Raw genomic sequence first — 19,918 nt, 5'->3', positions numbered from 1 at the left:
GTATTCAAGGATCAACCGTAGACTGTCAGGAACATATAGCAAAGTAATAGTTGTACATATAGTCGGGACCATTTCAGCTCTGCATTTAAGAAATGCCAATGTTTTAACAGAGTTTTGTTGTTGTTTTGAAAAAAAATCAAAATCAATTGGTTATTTCGTATTCATTTTCTGGTGAGTGAAAGTGTGTGTGTGTGTGTGATCCATTAGCGTGACTAACAGTTCTGAATGCAGCATGTCAACATATGTCACCATTTAATTAGTTTGGACAGTCCTTTGAAATTTGATGCGTCTATGCATGCATGCATGCGTGTGTGTGTGTGTGTGTGTGTGTGTGTGTGTGCGTGTGTGTGTTTGCGTGTGCGTGCGTGCGTGCGTGTGTGTGTGTGTGTGTGTGTGTGTGCAGACAATCCCTGGCTGTTGTTCGGAGGACTGGCTCCTCTTGGCTTTGGCGGCGTAACGCTGTTGATAACCAATATTCAGGTCACACACACACACACACACACACACACACACACACACACACACACACACGTGCACACTCACACGCACACGCAAACTCGCGCGTGCGCGCACACGCACACACACGCATGCACACTCACACACACACACTCTGACGCGCGCATGCACACTCGCACACACACACACACACACACACACACACACACACACACGTTTGCAAAAACACTCACACACACACACACACACACACACACACACGTGCACACAAACATCCACACGCGCGCAAACACACAGACTCAAAGAGAGACAGACAGAGACATAGAGCAATGTCCTATGTATTATTCAGTTTTATTCGGTGGAATATAAAAATGTCATATATTCTGTTTCTGTTGACTGGAATGCCGTGTCTCACAGCTCAATGATAGTGCATGACCTCGATCCATTCCAGTTCCTCCCAGACCAGTCTAATGCTGTTTGTTTTTCTTCTTTTTTTCTTCTTTTTATTCCCACTCCCCTGTATACTGCTATAAATTTCAGAACTGAAGGCAAGTACTCGAAGGAAGGAAAGAATTGAGAACGCGATTCTTTGTTTTCGGAATTTCCTTTTGTTTTTGTTGTTTGTTTTGTTTTGTTTTAGACTAAATTTATGTATATTTGCTCAAGCCACTGTAACTCTGTGAAAATCCGTTGTGTGAACTGGTTTGGGGTATATAGGGACACATTTTCAGTGATTTTACCGTTAGCAGTTGCATTTAGTGACTTAGAAAGAGATCTGCGTATTCCTAGGGACAATTATTCAAATCCTGAGTATATGCTGGCTGAGTTTTGTTTTCAGCAGGAGTATTGTCGCCCACAGCTCGTATTCGCCATTCATCTTCCATGTCAGTAGCCTGTTATGCTTTCTGTACAATTACCTCTGAGAAATGACATACCACATCAAATTTTACGATTGTGAAAAATGACAGACTCGCAGCAAAAAAAAAAAAAAAAAAAAGACGAAAGTCATAGTTCTTCTCGAGCGAAAGATCACTGGAACAATAGGCATAGGCACATCCATTTTTATGTTTCACTTAGGGCTGTACCAGGAAGTTCCCTCTATTTTTGATTCATGAATATTTTTGTTCTGCCTGATCATCTGCACTGCACGCCTCTCATACACTGCCACCCCCGGCTTCGTCTGTCGTGGTCCCATCCGTCAGCAGCCCACAGGGAACTATTGATGTTAGGTCGCCAGGAAGCCACACACCAGAGGAGACTCTAAACTTGTTCTTGTTGCTTATAGTCCAGCCGACCGCAGAGGGCCATATCAGGACTGTCAAACCATACAAATGCTCAACCGTGTCAACACAAAACTGTCACATTTACTACACTGCTTCATAGTCACTTCAGTGGTGTTCAGTAGTGCCTGTTCTGATTTAACGTACCCAGGGCACCACCTACTATGCCCCATACAGACGACAATAATTGTTAAATCGATGAGCCAGATTGAGTAAGCGTTCGTCACCACAGAGCGGAGACCACCACCACGTTCCTCCATCGACAGTCCTTAATGAATCTGACACCAAAGATGTCAGGATTCACCCCTGTCACGGAAACAGGGGGGTCGAAACTGATGTCACCATTAGAGCAGGACATGAAAGCCCACATAACTGGGGACTTACTTTTTTTTTCTTTTTTTTTTTTTTTACGATGAAGGAGGCGGAGAATAATGATGATGACGATGCTGTTATGGAGGATGGAGGTCCAGTTTAAGATTGGGACTGCGCTTTCTATCATAATGATATGTCGGCATTAACCAGGTCCGAGAGATACAAACACTTGTAGAGTTGGTCAGGAAAATTGAGCAACGTACCCAAAGATGCATCCCTGAAGTGGGTGATACACGACCGTGTGGTCCCAGTCTTCCCATTTAAGCCCATAGCACACTCAGCGAGGGGCAGAAGCCGACCGCGGGTCGAAAAACCGACCTCCGCTGGGACTGAATCGAACCCGCGTCTTCCCAGCCGTCGTTTCGTGACGCTAACCGCTTCGCCACGGCGGCAAACATCAACGTTAAAATTTATGACTTAAACAGATATATTACACTGATCATATGTTTTTCATGTATACAGATTGGAACGTTGTTTGACAAAGCAGCGTCCACGGTGATCGCCATTCTATGCGGACTGTACGACAGCTCTTCTGTCGTCATGCTCTTCCTCAAGGTACACACACACACACACACACACACACACACACACACACACACACACAAATACACACACACACACACACAAGTACACACTATATATATATATATATATATATATATATATATATATATATTTATTATTATTATTATTATTAGTGAGCGAGAGAGAGATGCCGATATATGAATGCGTGCAAACAAATTTGGCGCCGTGACAGAATCGGTTAGGCAATAGAGTTATTATCCAGTGTTCACCAGTGGTCAGAGTTCGAGGCTCTGTTTCGGCCAGATGGTGTGTCCTTGGGCAGGACACTTTACTCCGATTTTCCTCGCTCCACCCAGGTGTAAATGGGTGCCCGACGGTGGAAGGTGCGGACTTGGCCATGCCTTCCTACACCGAGCCCCAGACTCAGTGAATTTGAATTCACTGCCTCAATGGGACCGTTAACATTTTTTAACACATACACACACGCATGCGTGCGCGCGCACACACACACACACACACACACACACACACACACACACATGCGTGTGCATGAACTGTAGATGTCCTCGGATCTCTGTGTGTGTGTGTGTTTCATAACATGCAGCTGATCTTGATGGCTGAAAATGGCCAGTTGTAGTCTTTCCAAAACACCAAGGAAGGACGTATTCACAATTTTGTGGTATCCACATCCCGGCTTCTGCGTGAAGCAAACCCAGGATCTTAGCACGCGTCCCAGTCAGACACGTCATCCACCCGCCGCCACTACCCTTTCATGGAGTCATTACACTAACCTGTAGTCACAAGGTCACAAGGAGAGCGCGTTAATGTTTACTGTGATATACTGTTACGTGTTGACACACTTCCATGATGTCTGCCTTACAACAAGTCGCGATACCAACGTGATTTTTTTTTCAAGCGCGGAAAAGTCATCAGGACCACCAGTTTACACACACACACACACACACACACACACACACACACACACGCACACACACACACAGAGTGAGTGAGTGAGAGAGAGAGAGAGAGATACATACACACAAACATGAACGCAAATATCAAGAAAAGACGCGTGTTATTTGAATATTTATATGTTATACCCTTTTTCAAAGGATTTCTTTCATATTTGCACTTCAAGTAATCATCTGCCAGAAAAAAACGTTGCTGTCACAGGGATAAAATGCATAGAATTCTTCTGTTGGCATAGTTGCAGGGGAATGTGTTACGGCTACCACATTCACACCTTTTTTTTCTTTTCTTTTTTTTTTTTTTTATTTCATTTCATTTTATTGACTCACTTGTGTAAACAAAGTGAGTCTATGTTTTAACCCAGTGTTCGGTTGTCTTTGTGTGTGTGTCTGTGTGTCCGTGGTAAACTTTAACATTGACATTTTCTCTGCAAATACTTTGTCAGTTGACACCAAATTAGGCATAAAAATAGGAAAAATTCAGTTTTCCAGTCATCTTGTTTAAAACAATATTGCACCTCTGGGATGGGCACAAAAAATATATAAAAAAGAAGCCAAATTATATGCAAACTGCATTTACTGTTATATTTATATTTTTGGTATTCTCTAAACTTGACACTTTGATCTGGTATTCTGACACAACAACAAGAGCAGTCATTATTATCATTTTTTGTTCAAACAGGAACTTCTTTTGCTAAGCATGGAAGTTTTATTTATTTTGCAGACGTTTTGGTGCAGGCAGTAAAAAAGGGAAATTAATCTGTAATTAATGCTAGGGGACTTAATTTGCTTTAAACTGATCTTTCTCATCTTAAAGCCTGAACCGGACTATAAATGGCGGGCGATTTGAATCAAGCCAGTTTCTCACCAGAGTCTGACACTGTGACGTCGGTGAAGGTTTATTCAAAATAAAAGCCTAATAAAGCTACGGTTTGGCTTCATTTATGGCAGAGAGCGAGATTTGCCTAGCAGCTTCCAATCTAGACCTGAATTGACTTTGGAAAGTACAAAATGTGTCAGCTACACGTAATACAAAATTTGAATGCAGAGAAAAGGGGCGCAACCGAAACCTTGCTCTCGGGAGTTAAGACTTTAAACATTACATTTTGAAATTATGCTCAATACATAAAAAGCTTGTGTGTTTTACTCTCAGTGTACAGGGCTTTCACTATGTTCATTCGCCCAAGTGGTCTTTTTCGGAAAATACTAAAATCAATACGACGAGAGGACTTTACAGATCTGTTGGCTGAGTCCCGAAGGTCATGGGCAAAAATCAATTGTGTACACATATTTATACACATTCAAAGCGCGTGCTCATATTCTTCGCGAACGCGAACGACGCCATTTTGTTTCAAGTTGTTGACCTGCCCGTTTAATCCTATATTCAATGGACAATACACGATAACATGTGATGGGAAGTTGGAGAAGGAGACCGTTAAATATTTATTCAGAGAAAGATTTGTGAACGCCTCATCACTTACTGGATTATGCCCCAAACTGCCATAAAAAATATCCACAGAATCAGTCGAAATTCACAGTTAAAAATTGTAAACCATGCGAGTTAATAGCCTTGAATTGATCACGATGAAACGAAAAAATTTCCAGTCTTGACTTTTCTCAAAATGAAGTCCTTTTCACTTCATACGACGTTTAGAAGTACTTGTACTTGGCTCTACATGTTATTAGTTTAACAAAATACTAAATTTTCATATCAACTTTAAAACTATAAAACTAGAATGAACATAAAAGAGAAATTGAATCGACCGTGTCGTACTAGATTCCCGGCGGGTGTAACTAAACATGTATATCTATCTAGATCTAGAGAAAACGGCTAAATGTTGCAGTGTGATTGCGGCGATAGCCACGTCTCCTTTACCGCGGACTTAAAAAGAATTGTTTTTATTGCCCTTAAAGATTTTTTGAATGCCCAAGATACACCAGAATAATATGATTTAAACAGCGTTCTCACTGCGAATACTGCAATTGATTTATCGCCCTTTAAAAAAGTATGTTCAAATATTAAATTTTAGAACGTCAGTTAGTGTAATGGATAAGACATTTTCTTCTCACCCGAACACGCGGGGTTCGAATCTGGTTAGGACTTTTTTTTCTTTTTTCTTTTTTTAAACGCGAAGCTTTATAATAACAAATACAGAACACATTTTAACGATTAGATTTTTTTTTTAAAGTGTATCACAAATGAGTCTTGAAGGCCTTGCCTTTTTTCTTTTTCTTTTTTAACACTGTATAAGGAAAAAAGTATTCATAATTCGTATTGCCTGACGTCACCCATCTTGTGTAGCTCGCTCACGAGCAAGGCTTCAGGCGGCGGGACAGTTTCCTGGTGCTGTGCGGGCTGCACGTGCTGACGCTGGGCAGCACTGTGATGCTGATGCCCCGCACACACTTCACCTGGAGCACGGAGCAGCACTGTGTTCCCGTTCTGTCACAAGACGTCCCCACTGAGGCGGCTCAACCTTTGAACGATCTGCAGCATGGTTTGTACATAGAATGTGTATTGAGGGCCGGGGCGGTAGGGTGTGGGGTGGGGTAGATGGAGGTGGAAGATGTGTATAACTGTGTGTGTACAGGAGGAGAAAAGACAAGAGTAACACGAACAATAACAAGACAACAACAACAACAACAGCAAATAAAAGACAGACGGGCAGGCAGAGAAGAGAAAAAAAAATCAACAAGCAAAAATCAATAAACAACAAAACACACGAAAGCAAACCAAGAGCACTTCTATAAAATGAACAGCAAGGAAATGCCTTTCAACGGACGTTTGTACTGCATATTTTTGTTGTCTATAAAAGCGATAAAATACACCTAAGATGTAGGCTGGCAATATCATAAGACAAAATTTTTATGATAAATGACAATTATCACCAAAAAAAAAAAAAGTAAGCACGAAAAGAAGGCAACATAAAACCGGCTAATCACAAGATCGTTTTCTTGTCTCTAAGTCGTTTCAAACAAGTTAGATACAGTTCTGTTTCTATTATCTGTGTTTCTCAAACTCTTAATTTTGGTGTTCAGGAGTGCGTGTTTTGTGGGCTTTTTTTCTATTTTACTTTAGTCAGTTGATTAATGTCTTTTCAGCGCGTTGGGTCTATGCGAAGATAAGGCATCTGCTCCTTTTTTTTTTTTTTTTTTTTTTAAAGCAGATAAAAAAAATATGGATCAGTCCACACGCTTTGACACCTCCTAGAAACTGAAACTTGTTAGCTGATTCATTGCTTGACTAAATAGATATATTCACTGGTATACTGATTTAAGAGATCGACATATCAACTCCACCTTACTGATCACTGGATCAATCTGTTAGTCAATGGGTTGACCAAGAGATTAATTCACTGTTTTACTGATTGATTATTTATTTATTATTATTATTATTATTATTTTACTGATTGATTATTTATTTATTTATTTATTATTATTATTATTATTACCTTTTTTCATATTATAATAATTATTTATTTATCTAATTATATATTTATTTACTTATTTATGTACGCTTATCTATTATTTATTCCCCCTTTTTTTTCTTCTTTTTTTTCTTCTTTTTTTTTTTTTCTTTTTTTCTCAAGGCCTGACGAAGCGCGTTGGGCTACGCCGCTGGTCAGGCATCTGCTTGGCAGATGTGGTGTAGCGTATATGGATTTGTCTGAACGCAGTGACGCCTCCTTGAGCTACTGAAACTGAAACTGAAACTGAGAGATCGACATATCAACCCCAACTGACTGATCGCTGGATCAGTCTGTTTGTCAGTGCGTTGACCAATCGACGTATCGAATTATCAGTTGTTTTAACCGGCTATTTGAATTTATCACTTGTTCAGACCAGACTCCTGGAAGCATCACAGACCAGAAGGCAGAGGAGAGATGTGGGGATCAGGAGAATGGCTGTCCAAACGCTGTGACAACATCGGGGAAGGAGAAGGGAAACCTATCGGTACCGAGCCTGAGAGACTGTCTGCTGTCCACGATGTTCCTTCTGGAAGTGACGTGGATGGCACTGCTACAGCTCCGCTTCTCCTTCTTCCTGGCTTCCTTCAACCCCTGGCTGTCCTCTGTGTTTGACACTGAAGAGGAAGGTGTGTGTCGACTTGGCTGAATGTTAGCTGAGCAAGAAGACATAGAGTACTATTGTAGGTGTGTACAGTCAGCAGATTACCTCCTTGAGATTTTGTTAAGAAAGAAAACCCATAGATCTACAATGAATAAATAAATAGATAAATAAATGAATTTAAAGTTCTTTGCTTTAGTTGAATATAATGTACTAGCCTGTCTTGGCTGAGGGGGGCTTTTTCTCTGAAGACCTTGTCCTGTCCAGCTCTCCCTAGAGTTTCTTATCACATCGCATCACTAATGAATATGTAACCACTTTTTTCAGTACCAGCCTCTCTGTCTGCATATTTATTTCTATCTGTCTCTCTGTTTTGCTGTCTCTCCCTCTTCTCACTGTCTCTGTCTCAGTCTCTCTCTCTCTCTGTTTCTGGCTGGCTGGCTGGCTGGCGCTCTCTCTCTGTCTCTCTCTCTCTCTCTGTCTCTGTCTGTCTGTCTGTCTGTCTGTCTGTCTCTCTCTCTCTCTCTCTCTCTCTCTCTCTCTCTCTCTCTCTCTCTTTATCTGTACCTTTCGTCTGACACTGCCGTGAATATAATTTTATTTAGCATGAACAGATTTGGATATACTTCTGTCTCTACGGCATTTATGTATCTGGGGATCTCTTTGATGTGTCAGGACACATGAAGACAGATATCCGTTGAACAATCGGCATGTAAATCACCCTGCGGGGTTTACTTCCATTCAGCCATATAAAATGTCTGGGTTAGCTTTCCGAAGTCAACTTATTTTTGGTTGATGTGATTCAGTATATATGAGGCCAACGCGTTGCCATACTTTGTGTCTGTCTCACTGTGAGTCACTACACCAACGTGTTGCCATACTTTGTGTCTGTCTCACAGTGAGTCACTACACCAACGTGTTGCCATACTGTGTGTCTCACAGTGAGTCACTACACCAACGTGTTACCATACTTTGTGTCTGTCTCACAGTGAGTCACTACACCAACGTGTTACCATACTTTGTGTCTGTCTCACAGTGAGTCACTACACCAACGTGTTGCCATACTTTGTGTCTGTCTCACAGGGAGTCACTACACCAACGTGTTCCCATTCTTTGTGTCTGTCTCACAGTGAGTCACTACACCAACGTGTTGCCATACTTTGTGTCTGTCTCACAGTGAGTCATTACACCAACGTGTTCCCATACTTTGTGTCTGTCTCACAGTGAGTCACTACACCAACGTGTTGCCATACTTTGTGTCTGTCTCACAGTGAGTCACTACACCAACGTGTTACCATACTTTGTGTCTGTCTCACAGTGAGTCATTACACCAACGTGTTACCATACTTTGTGTCTGTCTCACAGTGAGTCACTACACCAACGTGTTGCCATACTTTGTGTCTGTCTCACAGTGAGTCACTACACGAACGTGTTACCATACTTTGTGTCTGTCTCACAGTGAGTCACTACACCAACGTGCTGCTATACTCTATGATGGTTGGTCTCCCCATCGCATTGCTGTCTGGAGCTGCCTTTGATTTCTTCAAATACGTTTTTGCCGGTAAATAGCGATCATGGGCGATTGGTCTTGAAGGCCTGTTGGGCAAATCTGTAGTCTGTCCACGCCCAAAGAGTTAGGCAGTTGTACTTAAAAGTGAGTCCTGTTTGTGAACTGTATCAACAGCACAAAGTTTGATAATTGTAGAATTAATTAACTTTCTTCCTAAAAGAACACAAACCAAAGTCAATTTTGATTTTTTGTGATTTATTCAAAGCACGTGTGTGTTCAAAGATGGGAAACTTAATAAACAGTGGATAGATTGTTGTATGATGTTCATAACAATTTTATCACCGAAGATTGTTATGTGTTATAACTATTTTATCACCGATTTCATGTATTGGAATGACTGTGTTTTTTCTGACTAACTTTTGTAAATATAACCCAGTGCTCGGTTGTTTGTGTGTCTATGTGTGTCATGATGTGTGTGTGTGTGTGTGTGTGTGTGTGTGTGTGTGTGTGTGTGTGTGCATGCCCTGTGAGTGCTTGTGTGTGTGTGCGCGCGCGCGCGTGAATACATGCTATGTGTGTGTTTGTGTGTGTGTTTGTGCATGCTCTGTGTGTATATGTGTGCATGTGAATGTGTATGTGTGCATGCTCTGTGTGTGTGTGTGTGTGTGCTCTGTGTCTGTCTGTGTGCATAACTCTGTGAGCGTGTGTGTGTGTGTGCATGCTCTGTGTGTGTGTCTGTCTGTGTGCATGCTCTGTGTGTGCGTGTGTGTGTGTGTGTGTGTGCGTGCTGTATGTGTTCGTGCGCGCGCGCGCGCGTGCGTGCGTGTGTCTATGTGTGTGTGTGTGTGTGTGTGCAGGTCAGCCAGTGGCCAGGAACCGCCACGTGCTGCCCAGCGTGGTGATGCTGGCAGTGACCAGCAGTCTGGCCGTGCTGCTGTCTGTGTGTGCCCTGCTGCCCACCAACACCGGCCCCCCGGCCCCCGTCTTCACCGCCTGCCTGCTGTCCTCTGCCCTCCGCTCCTTCCTCTACAGTGTCGATGCCAACATCATCGCCCTCATGTCAGTCTCTGTTATTCTGTCCTTGTCTGTCTGTCTGTATGTCTGTCTGTCTGTGTCATTGTCTGTCTCTCTGTATGTCTGTCTGTCTCTGTCTCTCTGTCTGTCCGCTGCTTCCGCTCCTTCCTCTACAGTGTCGATACCAACATCATCACCCTCCGGTCAGCCTCTGTTTGTCTGTCTCTCTCTGTCTCTCTCTGTCTGTCAGTCTCTGTCTCTGTCTGTCTGTCTCTGTCTGTCAGTCTCTGTCTGTCCTTGTCTGTCTGTCTCTCTGTCTGTCCGCTGCCCTCCGCTCCTGCCTCTACAGTGTCGATGCCAACATCATCGCCCTCCTGTCAGTCTCTGTCTGTCTGTCCATGTCTGTCTGTCTGTGTCATTGTCTGTCTCTCTGTCTCTGTCTGTCTATCTTGAGTGTGTGTGTGGGTGTGTCTGTTTGTTATTGTGTGTGTGTGTGTGTGTGTGTGTGTGTGTTGCACTCATCAGTTATGAACGCATGTGTGCACGTGATTGTGCGTGAATGAATGTGTGTGTGTTGAGTTTGTGGATGTGTGTGTACGTGCGTGTGCGTGCGGGCAGGCGTGTGTGTGTGTGTTAATTATGGTGTGTGTGTGTGTGTGTGTGTGTGTGTGTGTGTGTGTGCCCACAGGTTTCCCCCCATATACCTGACAGCGTTGTTCAGTGTCTGTGACTTTGTGGGCGGGGTGTTCAGTCTACTGCAGTACGCCTTCGTCCTGTGGTTCCAGGCTGCCGGATTTCATGTGGTAAGGCAATGTTGATGTTCGTTGGTTTTTTGTGTTTGAGCAAGCGCCCTCTCGCACTCACCTCTGTCTCTGTCTCTCTGTCTCTGTCTCTGTCTCTGTCTCTCTCTCTCTCTCTCTCTCTCTCTCTCTCTCTCTCTCTCAACATACACACATATGCACGAACACACACATGCATACACACGCGCGCGCGCGCGCACGCACGCTCAATCTCTCTTTTATTTAGTGGTAGTAGTAGTTGTAGTAGTAGTCGGACTACTACTAGTGGTAGTAGTAGTGTTTTTATCTTTGTTTTTGTTGCTACTGCAAGACTAGGCAATACCTAAAATATCTATCCTTGAGTGACATCATTTTTTTACTCTCTCTCTGTCTCTCTCTCTCTCTGTCTCTCTCTCTCTCTCTCTCTGTCTCTCTCTCTTTCTCTCTCTGTGTCCATGTGTGTGTGTGGGGGGGGGGGGTGTTCAGAAACATCTGCCTTGGTGTTACTCTTTTCATTGCTTTCCTTAATCTTCAATCACTCAGATAAGTTGCTAAGGTTTAGACATTACGCAGTTTTAATGAATATTCAGGCCAATCGGCTTTAAAGCAAAATCAACAACGTTATGAACACAACGGCGACGGCAACGTAAAATAAGTAGAAAATGAATTATGAAAATAATGGTATCAAAGACGTAACATACTGAAAAACATAACTTCCGAAAACGGAGTATGACTGCCGATATGGCGAGATCAAAACGGTCATGCACTTAAAAGCCCACTCGTAGGTGAACGTGGGAGCCATTGCTCACGAACAATTTTCATTTTCGATTTCAGTTTCTCCGTCAAGGAAGCGTCACTGCGTTCGGACCAATCCGTATGTGCTACACCACATCTGGCATGCAGATGCCTGACCAGCAGCATAATCCAACGCGCTCGGTCAGGTCTTGAGTGCATGCAATATATTTGTGTACCTATCCGAGTGGATTTCTTCTTCAAAATTTTGCCTGAGGACAACACTCTCGTTGCCGTGGGTTCTTTTTTTTCAGTGCGCCAAGTGCGTAATGTACACGGGACCTCGGTTTATCGTCTTACCCGAACGAGGTGACGCTCAGTTCGATTTTCCAGTCAAACTTGGGAGAAAGGACGAGAGCGGGATTCGAACCCAGACCCTCAAGGACTCTGTATTGGCAGGTGAGCGTCTTAACCATTCTGCCACCTTCCAGATTCGCCTTTCGCGAAGAAGAAGACTGAGGAACTTCCAACTTTTGTTGTTGTTGCTGTCGTTCATCTTACATTTGTGATGGCAGGTGAACTCCGTGATGCTGGCCATGTCCATACTGACCTTGGTCCACCCCGCGGTACAGCTGTTCAGAGCCACAGTGGTCAGCGCTGACCACCACAGCACCACTGACCACCGCCCACTGTCTGCTGACGGCCATGGTGCTGGACACAAGCTGCCCCCCGACCGCCATGCCTCCTCGCTGAAGGATGGCGATGGTGACGGTGATGGTGATGGTGATGTCCCTTCTCGTTCTGCTTTGATCACTTCTGATGTTTTGTAGGGTGTCGTCCGGTTACGCCCATTCCCGTTTCGCCCATTCCCGTTTCGCCAATTCCCGTTACGTCCCTTCCCGTTTCGCCCATTCCCGTTACGCCCATTCCCGTTTCGCCCATTCGCGTTACGTCCATTCCCGTTACGTCCATTCCCGTTTCGCCCATTCGCGTTACGTCCATTCCCGTTTCGCCCATTCCCGTTACGCCCATTCCCGTTTCGCCCATTCCCGATTCGCCCATTCGCGTTACGTCCATTCCCGTTTCGCCCATTCCCGTTTCGCCCATTCCCGATTCGCCGATTCTAGTTTCGCTGTTGGCTAAAATTGGTGATCTCGATTCGCCAGTTTCCAGTTCGTCTTTGTAGACCAACTGGTTTGAATGCTGTTCCAAAGCTGTGAGACTTCCCTCCTAGTTCACGCAGTTTTCAGCCTCTCCAAATGTTTATTTCTAACATCTGTGTAGACGCCTTATTGTTTTGTTGGAGATCTGTACACAAACGTAATTATTTTAATATTCATCCAAGTGCGGAGTGTGTGTGTGTGTGTGTGTGTCAGTGTGTGTGTGTGAGCACATGCGCACGTGAATGAAAGAAAGAGAGAATAGGCAGAACTGGAATGGTGGGTAGGCTAAACAGTACAAAGGATCAAACTCTCAAGAGGTCATTGAGGGTGACGGAGTGATCAGAGTAGGCGTATCAGGCCTGCTCCTTTTTGTAGTGATATGTGCGTCATGTGTAGTGGATTTTTTGTTTTTGTTATCAATGCCTATAATATATATATATATAGTGCGCGGGGGGGCAAAAAACTGGTCAAAATAATTGCAGCCACAGACACAGTGATGCCGTGTTGTTGTTGTTTTTTTATGTACTTTATTTTGTTTTATTTTATTTTGACAGTACCTGAACAGTGTACGTGTGTTTGTGTGTGTGTGTGCGAGTGAGTGAATGCGTGCGTGCGTGCAATAGACTGATGAAAAACGACGGACAACAACAATGGCCATCACAGACATTGTGGCTGCTTGCTACCCACAGGATGACCAGCGCTTGCCCTTTGACTTTTTTGTGGCCATTTCGCCACTAAAGCATTCAACGAAATGAGTTGTTTCACCACTCTTTGCTGCTCTTTGCTGGTTGTTGTCGTTTTTTTGGGGGGAGGGTGCGGGGGGGTTTGTTTTTTGTTGTGTTTTTTTTTGGGGGGGGTTGTTTGTTTGTTTGTTGTTGTTTTTTCGGAGGGGGAGTGGGGGATGCTGTTATTCATATTGTTAGAATATTCAGTGATACGCCGGTAAACTTGTTCCTTGTTCGATTGCTTTTGTCAGGCGCTCCTTGTCTATATTACGGGGTGGAAAGCTGAATGTGGAAACAAGAAACCCTTGAATACATAATATGCACGTACGTGCGCAAACACACGCACACACACTTCTTTTTATGTTAATAAGTAAGGGTGGGTTTTTTTGGGTTTTTTTTTTGTTATTTTACAAGCTTTCTTCCCACCCTGTCGGCCACGCCTCCCCCCCTCGCCCCCCACCCCCACCCCCACCCGCGTCCCCCACACACATGTGCAAGCACACATGGACACACACACACACACACACACACGCACGCACGCACGCACGCACGCACTCACACAGTTTCCCCTTTGACAATCGGGAAGAGAGAGAGGTCATAGGGCTGTTACATTTAGACTGTTCGTTCGTTTGTTTATTTTATCAAAACTAGAACTTTTACAGGCACACTGAGAAATACAGAACACAGAAACACAATGCAGGTAATGGAAATAACATGTGTTGGAGAAAACAAAAACATGCCCCAAGGCGTCCGTTCGCTCACGGAAATAATGCCACAGTCCCACTGACTATTCTCGTATACCTCACGTAGTATTCAGAAGAATGCATGCATTCCCGTACAAAGGGGTAGCGTGACCAACTCGCTGGGTTCATGTGTGAAGGTCAGGCATCTTCTAAATAAATTATAGAGGCAGCATTCCTGTCCGCCCCGCCCCCTTTCCACCCCACCCTATCCACCTCCACCACCGCCCACCCGTCCCCATCCCCTCTCCACGCGATCCCCTTCTCATGTTTATATTTGCCACCTTTCCTGCCAAACAACCTTTCGTGTGTGCCTCTTCCTCACCGGGTTCACAGATGTGGTGCAGCGTGTATGGGTTAATCGCGTGCACCGTGACACCTCCTTGAAGAGAAGGAAAGAAGAAAGACGTTCCTGCACTCTGTACAATCTGCACTCTCCATTCTCCCCGCGTCTGCGACATTTATTGTACCTGGGGGGATGCCTTTGATCTGTCAAGACACCCGAAGACAGATGTCCGCACAGCAGACTGGTGGACCTCACGGCGGTAGGTAAATCACCTCGCTACAGATCGAGTTTACCTCTTCTCCTCGACAAGGCGAAAAAAAAACAAAAAAAACCCCAACAACTTGGGTAAGCTCTCCACAGAAATAAATCATTTAGGGTGTGGGTGGTGGAGTTTAGCGCCCTGGAGGTCAAGTTGTTGAGTTGTTCAGGGCTGTGGTCTTGATTGAACAAGGTCCAGCGTGGTTCAAGGGGTCGAGTCCAATTTTGGGGGTAGATGCAATTCAGTATATCATGAGTGCTTCATGATAAACACTGACACTAGTACTCGCTCGCAGGCACGCATACACACATGCACACACACGAACACACACACACATGCACGCACACACACACACAAACTCACACACACAACACACACACACACACACACACACACACTTCACGGTAGGAAGTAACAAACTACAGTTTGGTGTGGTAGATACAGTATTTCGCTGCCAGTCTCGTTAAAATTTCGTTTCCATTCCAGTATGTACTACTGCCTCATGTTTCTATTTTATTCATTATTCATGTTTATTTATTTATTTCAGTTTATTTTCCCTGAGGCCTCACTAAGCACATTGGGTTATGCTGGTCAGACATCTGCTCAGCAGATGTGGTGTTGCGTATATGGATTTGTCCGAACACCGTGACGCCTCCTGAAGCAACTGAACTGAACTGAACTTCCTTGTGTGTGTGTGTGTGTGATTAACAAGTTCCTTCTGGTCTTCTTAAGAATTCACTTCCTTGAACTCATCATTGGAAGGATTTGTGAGAAATATAAGCCTTTTTTAATGCTTTGATTACAAGTTTGTCAGATTTTTTAATGTTTTTTTTATGTTTCTAACACGTTTGTGAGAAAAAATCAGATCTTTTAAGTTGTTCTTAAACAACGTTATGAGAAATGAATTTATATGTCTTTTTTTTTCTGAACATGTTTGCATGCATTAAGTTCAGGTCTTTTCAAGTGTATTTGAATTAGTTAAGAACTGGCCTTTAAAAAGTGGTTTTGAAAATGTTTATGAAAAATATGGGCGTTATGATTATTAACAAACTTCTGATAATAGATATAGGCCTTTTAAGAGGTTTGTAACAACGATCAAAATGAAAATGATCAGCCAGCCATTCATAACATAACATGGAATGGAATGTGAATGCCTGCATGCATATCAATGGATGCAAGTCTTATTATACTCATAAGTTCAATCCTTTGGCGTAGTCGGAGATATCTGTGATAAACTGATAACTATGCATACACTGTCCAGAAAGTTTATTTTCAATCTTTTCCCCTCTCTTTTTATTGTATACTTTAATATTTTCTGAGCTTCCACTAATATCTACATCTTCGTGTGTGATATCACTATTGCACTTCATTTTTATTCAGTAAGTTAACATATAATTAATACTATATTGAATTTGCCTTCACTTTTTTCAATGATCAATGTTGATTTTAATATTCTGTTTGTTATGGTTTGATATCACAGACATCATCGCTCTTTAATATATCAATTAATAAATAAAATGTATGTGATTCTAGCCCTGTGTCTGTGTGGTTACTCTCAGTAGAGTGAAAATTTGCTTGTCTGCTTCCGAGTTAAAAATGCATGTGGAACGTCAAATTTACATTCTGTCTTTAATTCAGTCAAGAGCAGATCAGCCAGTGTCCTAAGACCCTGTTTCGATCAGCACTTTGATGTCTAGTTCACACAGACACAAGAGGACAGAGGCAATATAATTCACACTCAGTGACTTAATATTACTGCGCCATACAAATCAGTTTCACTGGTTTGATCGGTTCAAACCAAGCCAGATAAAACCTTGATCCAATCTTTAGATTAGTTGCCTCTGGGTTTGTTTTTTTCTGTTTGTGTGTGTGTGTGTGTGTGTTGTTAACTACCACTATGAAAAACAACATGCAACAACTTCAGTGCCTTAGTATCCTTCAGTGCCATAGTATGGGGGGTGCACGGGAGGGGTAGTACCTCTAGAGGGGGGGCTTGTCACGCTCTTCCGGGAGTGGTTCGTCCTCTATCGGTCCCCACCGGCACCCAGCTCTCACCTATGGGTCCTAGAAGCTGCTAGCATGCGGCAGCGCCCAACCCCCGGGCAACGGCTTTGACAGGCTGGCTAAACTAGGTGAGGGTAGCCGACGGGTCTCAAACCCTCAGCGAGTTAGGGCTTGTCTACCCAAGCATGTGAAGACTGGATCCGGCTGACTCTGCGGAAGAAACCATTGTTCAACGGAGAGGGAGGCGGTTGCAGCAGAGCACTGTGGAGTGCTGAGGGCAGGATGAGGCACATAGGACATCCTGGTCATCCCCTGCATCCGTTTCCATCTCCAGTCGTCTTGACCTCGTCTTGCCACTGGATACAGACGGTCTCGGACAAGAGAGTGAGGTCGACGGTGCGCAACTCCTCCTCACTATAAACAAAGTCATCGCGCAAGTCATCAGTCATCCTTCATCCCATACCATCATTTTCCCCAAGCCCTGTGGCGACAGGCGAGCGACGAAGCGACAGGTGTGGGTACACTGGCAGTCGTAGCCGCGGACCTGCACACAGGTGGCTCAGGCCATAGGGTCGTTTTTTACCGACTGGAGCAGTGGTGGAGATCGGCAGCCCCCTGAGCGACTGAGCAGCCCTCTTCAGGACAGCACTGCTCACGTCCATGGCATGAGGAAGGGGCTAGAAAAGGTGCCCTAAACATTGCCTGCTCCACACCACCCTAGTCAGCATACCGCGGCTGACGGGGACCCTACTCAAGCGGTCGACACACAAAGGAAAGAAAGAAGAAAACAAGGAGCACCTCATTGACCATTGCCACATGGAAAATGCGTACGCTTCTGGACAGAGGCGACTCAGACCACAGAGACGCACAGCACTCATTGCGAGTGAACTAGCCAGGTACAACATCGACATCGCTGCCTTAAGTGAGACCAGACTGGCAGTTTCAGTTTCAGTTGCTCAAGGAGGCGTCACTGCGTTCGGACAAACCATATACGCTACACCACATCTGCCAAGCAGATGCCTGACCAGCAGCGTAACCCAACGCGCTTAGTCAGGCCTTGAGAAAAAAAAAACAAAACAACAACGGGGGAATAAATAATAGACTGGCAGAAGAAGGCGAACTCTGTGAGCGAGGCGCAGTCTACACCTTCTTTTGGAGTGGTCGCGGACCTGAGGAGAGACGTGAGGCTGGAGTTGGCTTTGCAGTGAAGACAACCCTCGTTGGCAAGCTGGCTGGCCCCCCGAAAGGAGTGAACGATCGCCTGATGACGATGAAACTCCCTTTATGCAACGGGAAGAAGTTTACCACCATTGTCAGCGCCTACGCGCCCACCATGACCAACCCGGATGAGATCAAGGTAAAGTTCTACGAGGACCTGAACGCTGTCATCACCACTGTTCCCAACGCAGACAAGCTCATCATTCTTGTGATTTTAACGCGAGAGTTGGCTGTGACAGCACCTCCTGGGAAGGCGTGATTGGGAAGCAAGGGGTTGGTAACTGTAACAGCAATGGTCAACTACTTCTCCAGACATGTGCCGAGCACGACCTTCTTATCACAAACACCGTCTTCTGCCTCCCTACCCGTAACAGGACGTCATGGATGCATCCTCGCTCTGGGCATTGGCATCTCATCGACTTTGTCATCGTCAGGAAGAGGGACAGGCAGGACGTAAGAGTCACGAGGGCCATGTGCGGCGCCGACGGAGTGCTGGACAGACCACCGCCTTATCGTCTCCAAACTCAACCTCCGCATCCAGCCCAAGAGACGGCCTCAGGGCATGAAAGCACCCAAACGCCTGAATGTCAACAAGCTGGAGCTAGGCAACATCAAGCAGAGCTTTGCTGACACCCTGGAGGAACGCCTTGAGTCCACCGTGCTGGACAACCAGAATGTGGAGGCAGCATGGGGCGCACTGCATGAGACGGTGTACAACACTGCCATGGAGTGCCTGGGGCCTTCTGCCAGGAAGCACAAAAACTGGTTTGATGAGAACTGCACTGAGATCAAGCAGCTGCTGGAAGACAAACGCCAAGCCTACAGAGCCCACATTGAAGATCCCAAGTCACAGTCAAAGAAAGACATACTGAAGAGCGCACGCAGCACCATCCAACTGATGCTGCGGCAGATGCAGGATTCCTGGTTGAGCAACAAAGCTGATGAGATCCAGGGCTTTGCAGACAGGAACGACATGAAGAACTTCTATAACGGCCTGAAAGAAGTCTACAGTCCCACCACCTCCGGATCTGCTCCACTCCTCAGTGCTGATGGTTCTACCCTAATCACTGACAAGGACGGGATCCTTGAGAGATGGGCTGAACACTTTGACAGTGTGCTGAACCGCCCTTCCACCATCAATGATGATGCCATCGACCGACTCCCCCAGGTGCCAGTCAGTGAGTCGTTGGATGCCATTCCAACTTTGGAGGAGACCCAGAAAGCTATCCGTCTGCTATCCAATGGCAAAGCCCCTGGCTCAGACTCCATTCCAGCTGAGGTCTACAAAGAAGGTGGTATGGCGCTGACTGAGAAGCTTCATCAGCTGTTCCAGCTCATCTGGCAGCATAAGGCAGTTCCACAGGACTTCAAAGACGCTTCCATCATACACCTGTACAAGCGCAAAGGAAATCGTGACAACCATCGTGGAATATCCCTGCTGTCCGTCGCAGGCAAGACTCCGGCCAGAGTGCTACTCAACCGTCTCATAGCGCACCTTGAGCAAGGTCTCCTACCAGAGAGCCAGTGTGGCTTCCGGAAAGAACGCAGGACTATCGACATGGTGTTTGCTGCTAGGCAGCTCCAGGAGAAGTGTCAGGAACAGAACGCAGACCTTTACTCCACCTATGTCGATCTGACCAAGGCCTCCGATACTGTTAGCAGAGATGGCCTTTGGAGAATCATGGCGAAGTACGGATGTCCCAGAAAGTTCATCACCATCATACGGCAACTACACGATGGGATGCTGGCCCGAGTCCAAGACAACGGAGAGACTTCAGAACCATTCCCTGTCTCCAACGGAGTCAAGCAAGGGTGTGTT

At 45.0% G+C, this 19,918-nt stretch overlaps 1 protein-coding gene across 3 annotated transcripts in view; it reads left to right on the top strand.

The window, feature by feature from the left end:
- The window catches only part of LOC143291097 (equilibrative nucleobase transporter 1-like), a 38,120-nt gene extending 24,464 nt beyond the window's left edge, over positions 1–13,656 (top strand). For 2 of the 3 annotated variants that reach the window (XM_076600722.1, XM_076600730.1), the window contains 8 exons: positions 404–480; positions 2,571–2,663; positions 5,904–6,099; positions 7,443–7,697; positions 9,129–9,230; positions 10,037–10,238; positions 10,882–10,996; positions 12,280–13,656. In XM_076600722.1, coding sequence (XP_076456837.1) covers positions 404–480; positions 2,571–2,663; positions 5,904–6,099; positions 7,443–7,697; positions 9,129–9,230; positions 10,037–10,238; positions 10,882–10,996; positions 12,280–12,534 — 1,295 coding nt within the window. In that variant the 3' untranslated portion in view covers positions 12,535–13,656. The remainder of the gene's footprint in view (positions 1–403; positions 481–2,570; positions 2,664–5,903; positions 6,100–7,442; positions 7,698–9,128; positions 9,231–10,036; positions 10,239–10,881; positions 10,997–12,279) is intronic. The other variant, XM_076600738.1, reaches the window with a different exon arrangement.
- Positions 13,657–19,918: the final 6,262 nt, after the last annotated feature.

This window comes from Babylonia areolata, chromosome 1, assembly GCF_041734735.1.
Source record: "Babylonia areolata isolate BAREFJ2019XMU chromosome 1, ASM4173473v1, whole genome shotgun sequence".
Lineage (NCBI taxonomy): Eukaryota > Metazoa > Mollusca > Gastropoda > Neogastropoda > Buccinidae > Babylonia > Babylonia areolata.
Note: the sequence above shows the minus strand (reverse complement) of the source record. Positions and strands in the feature narration are given on the sequence as shown.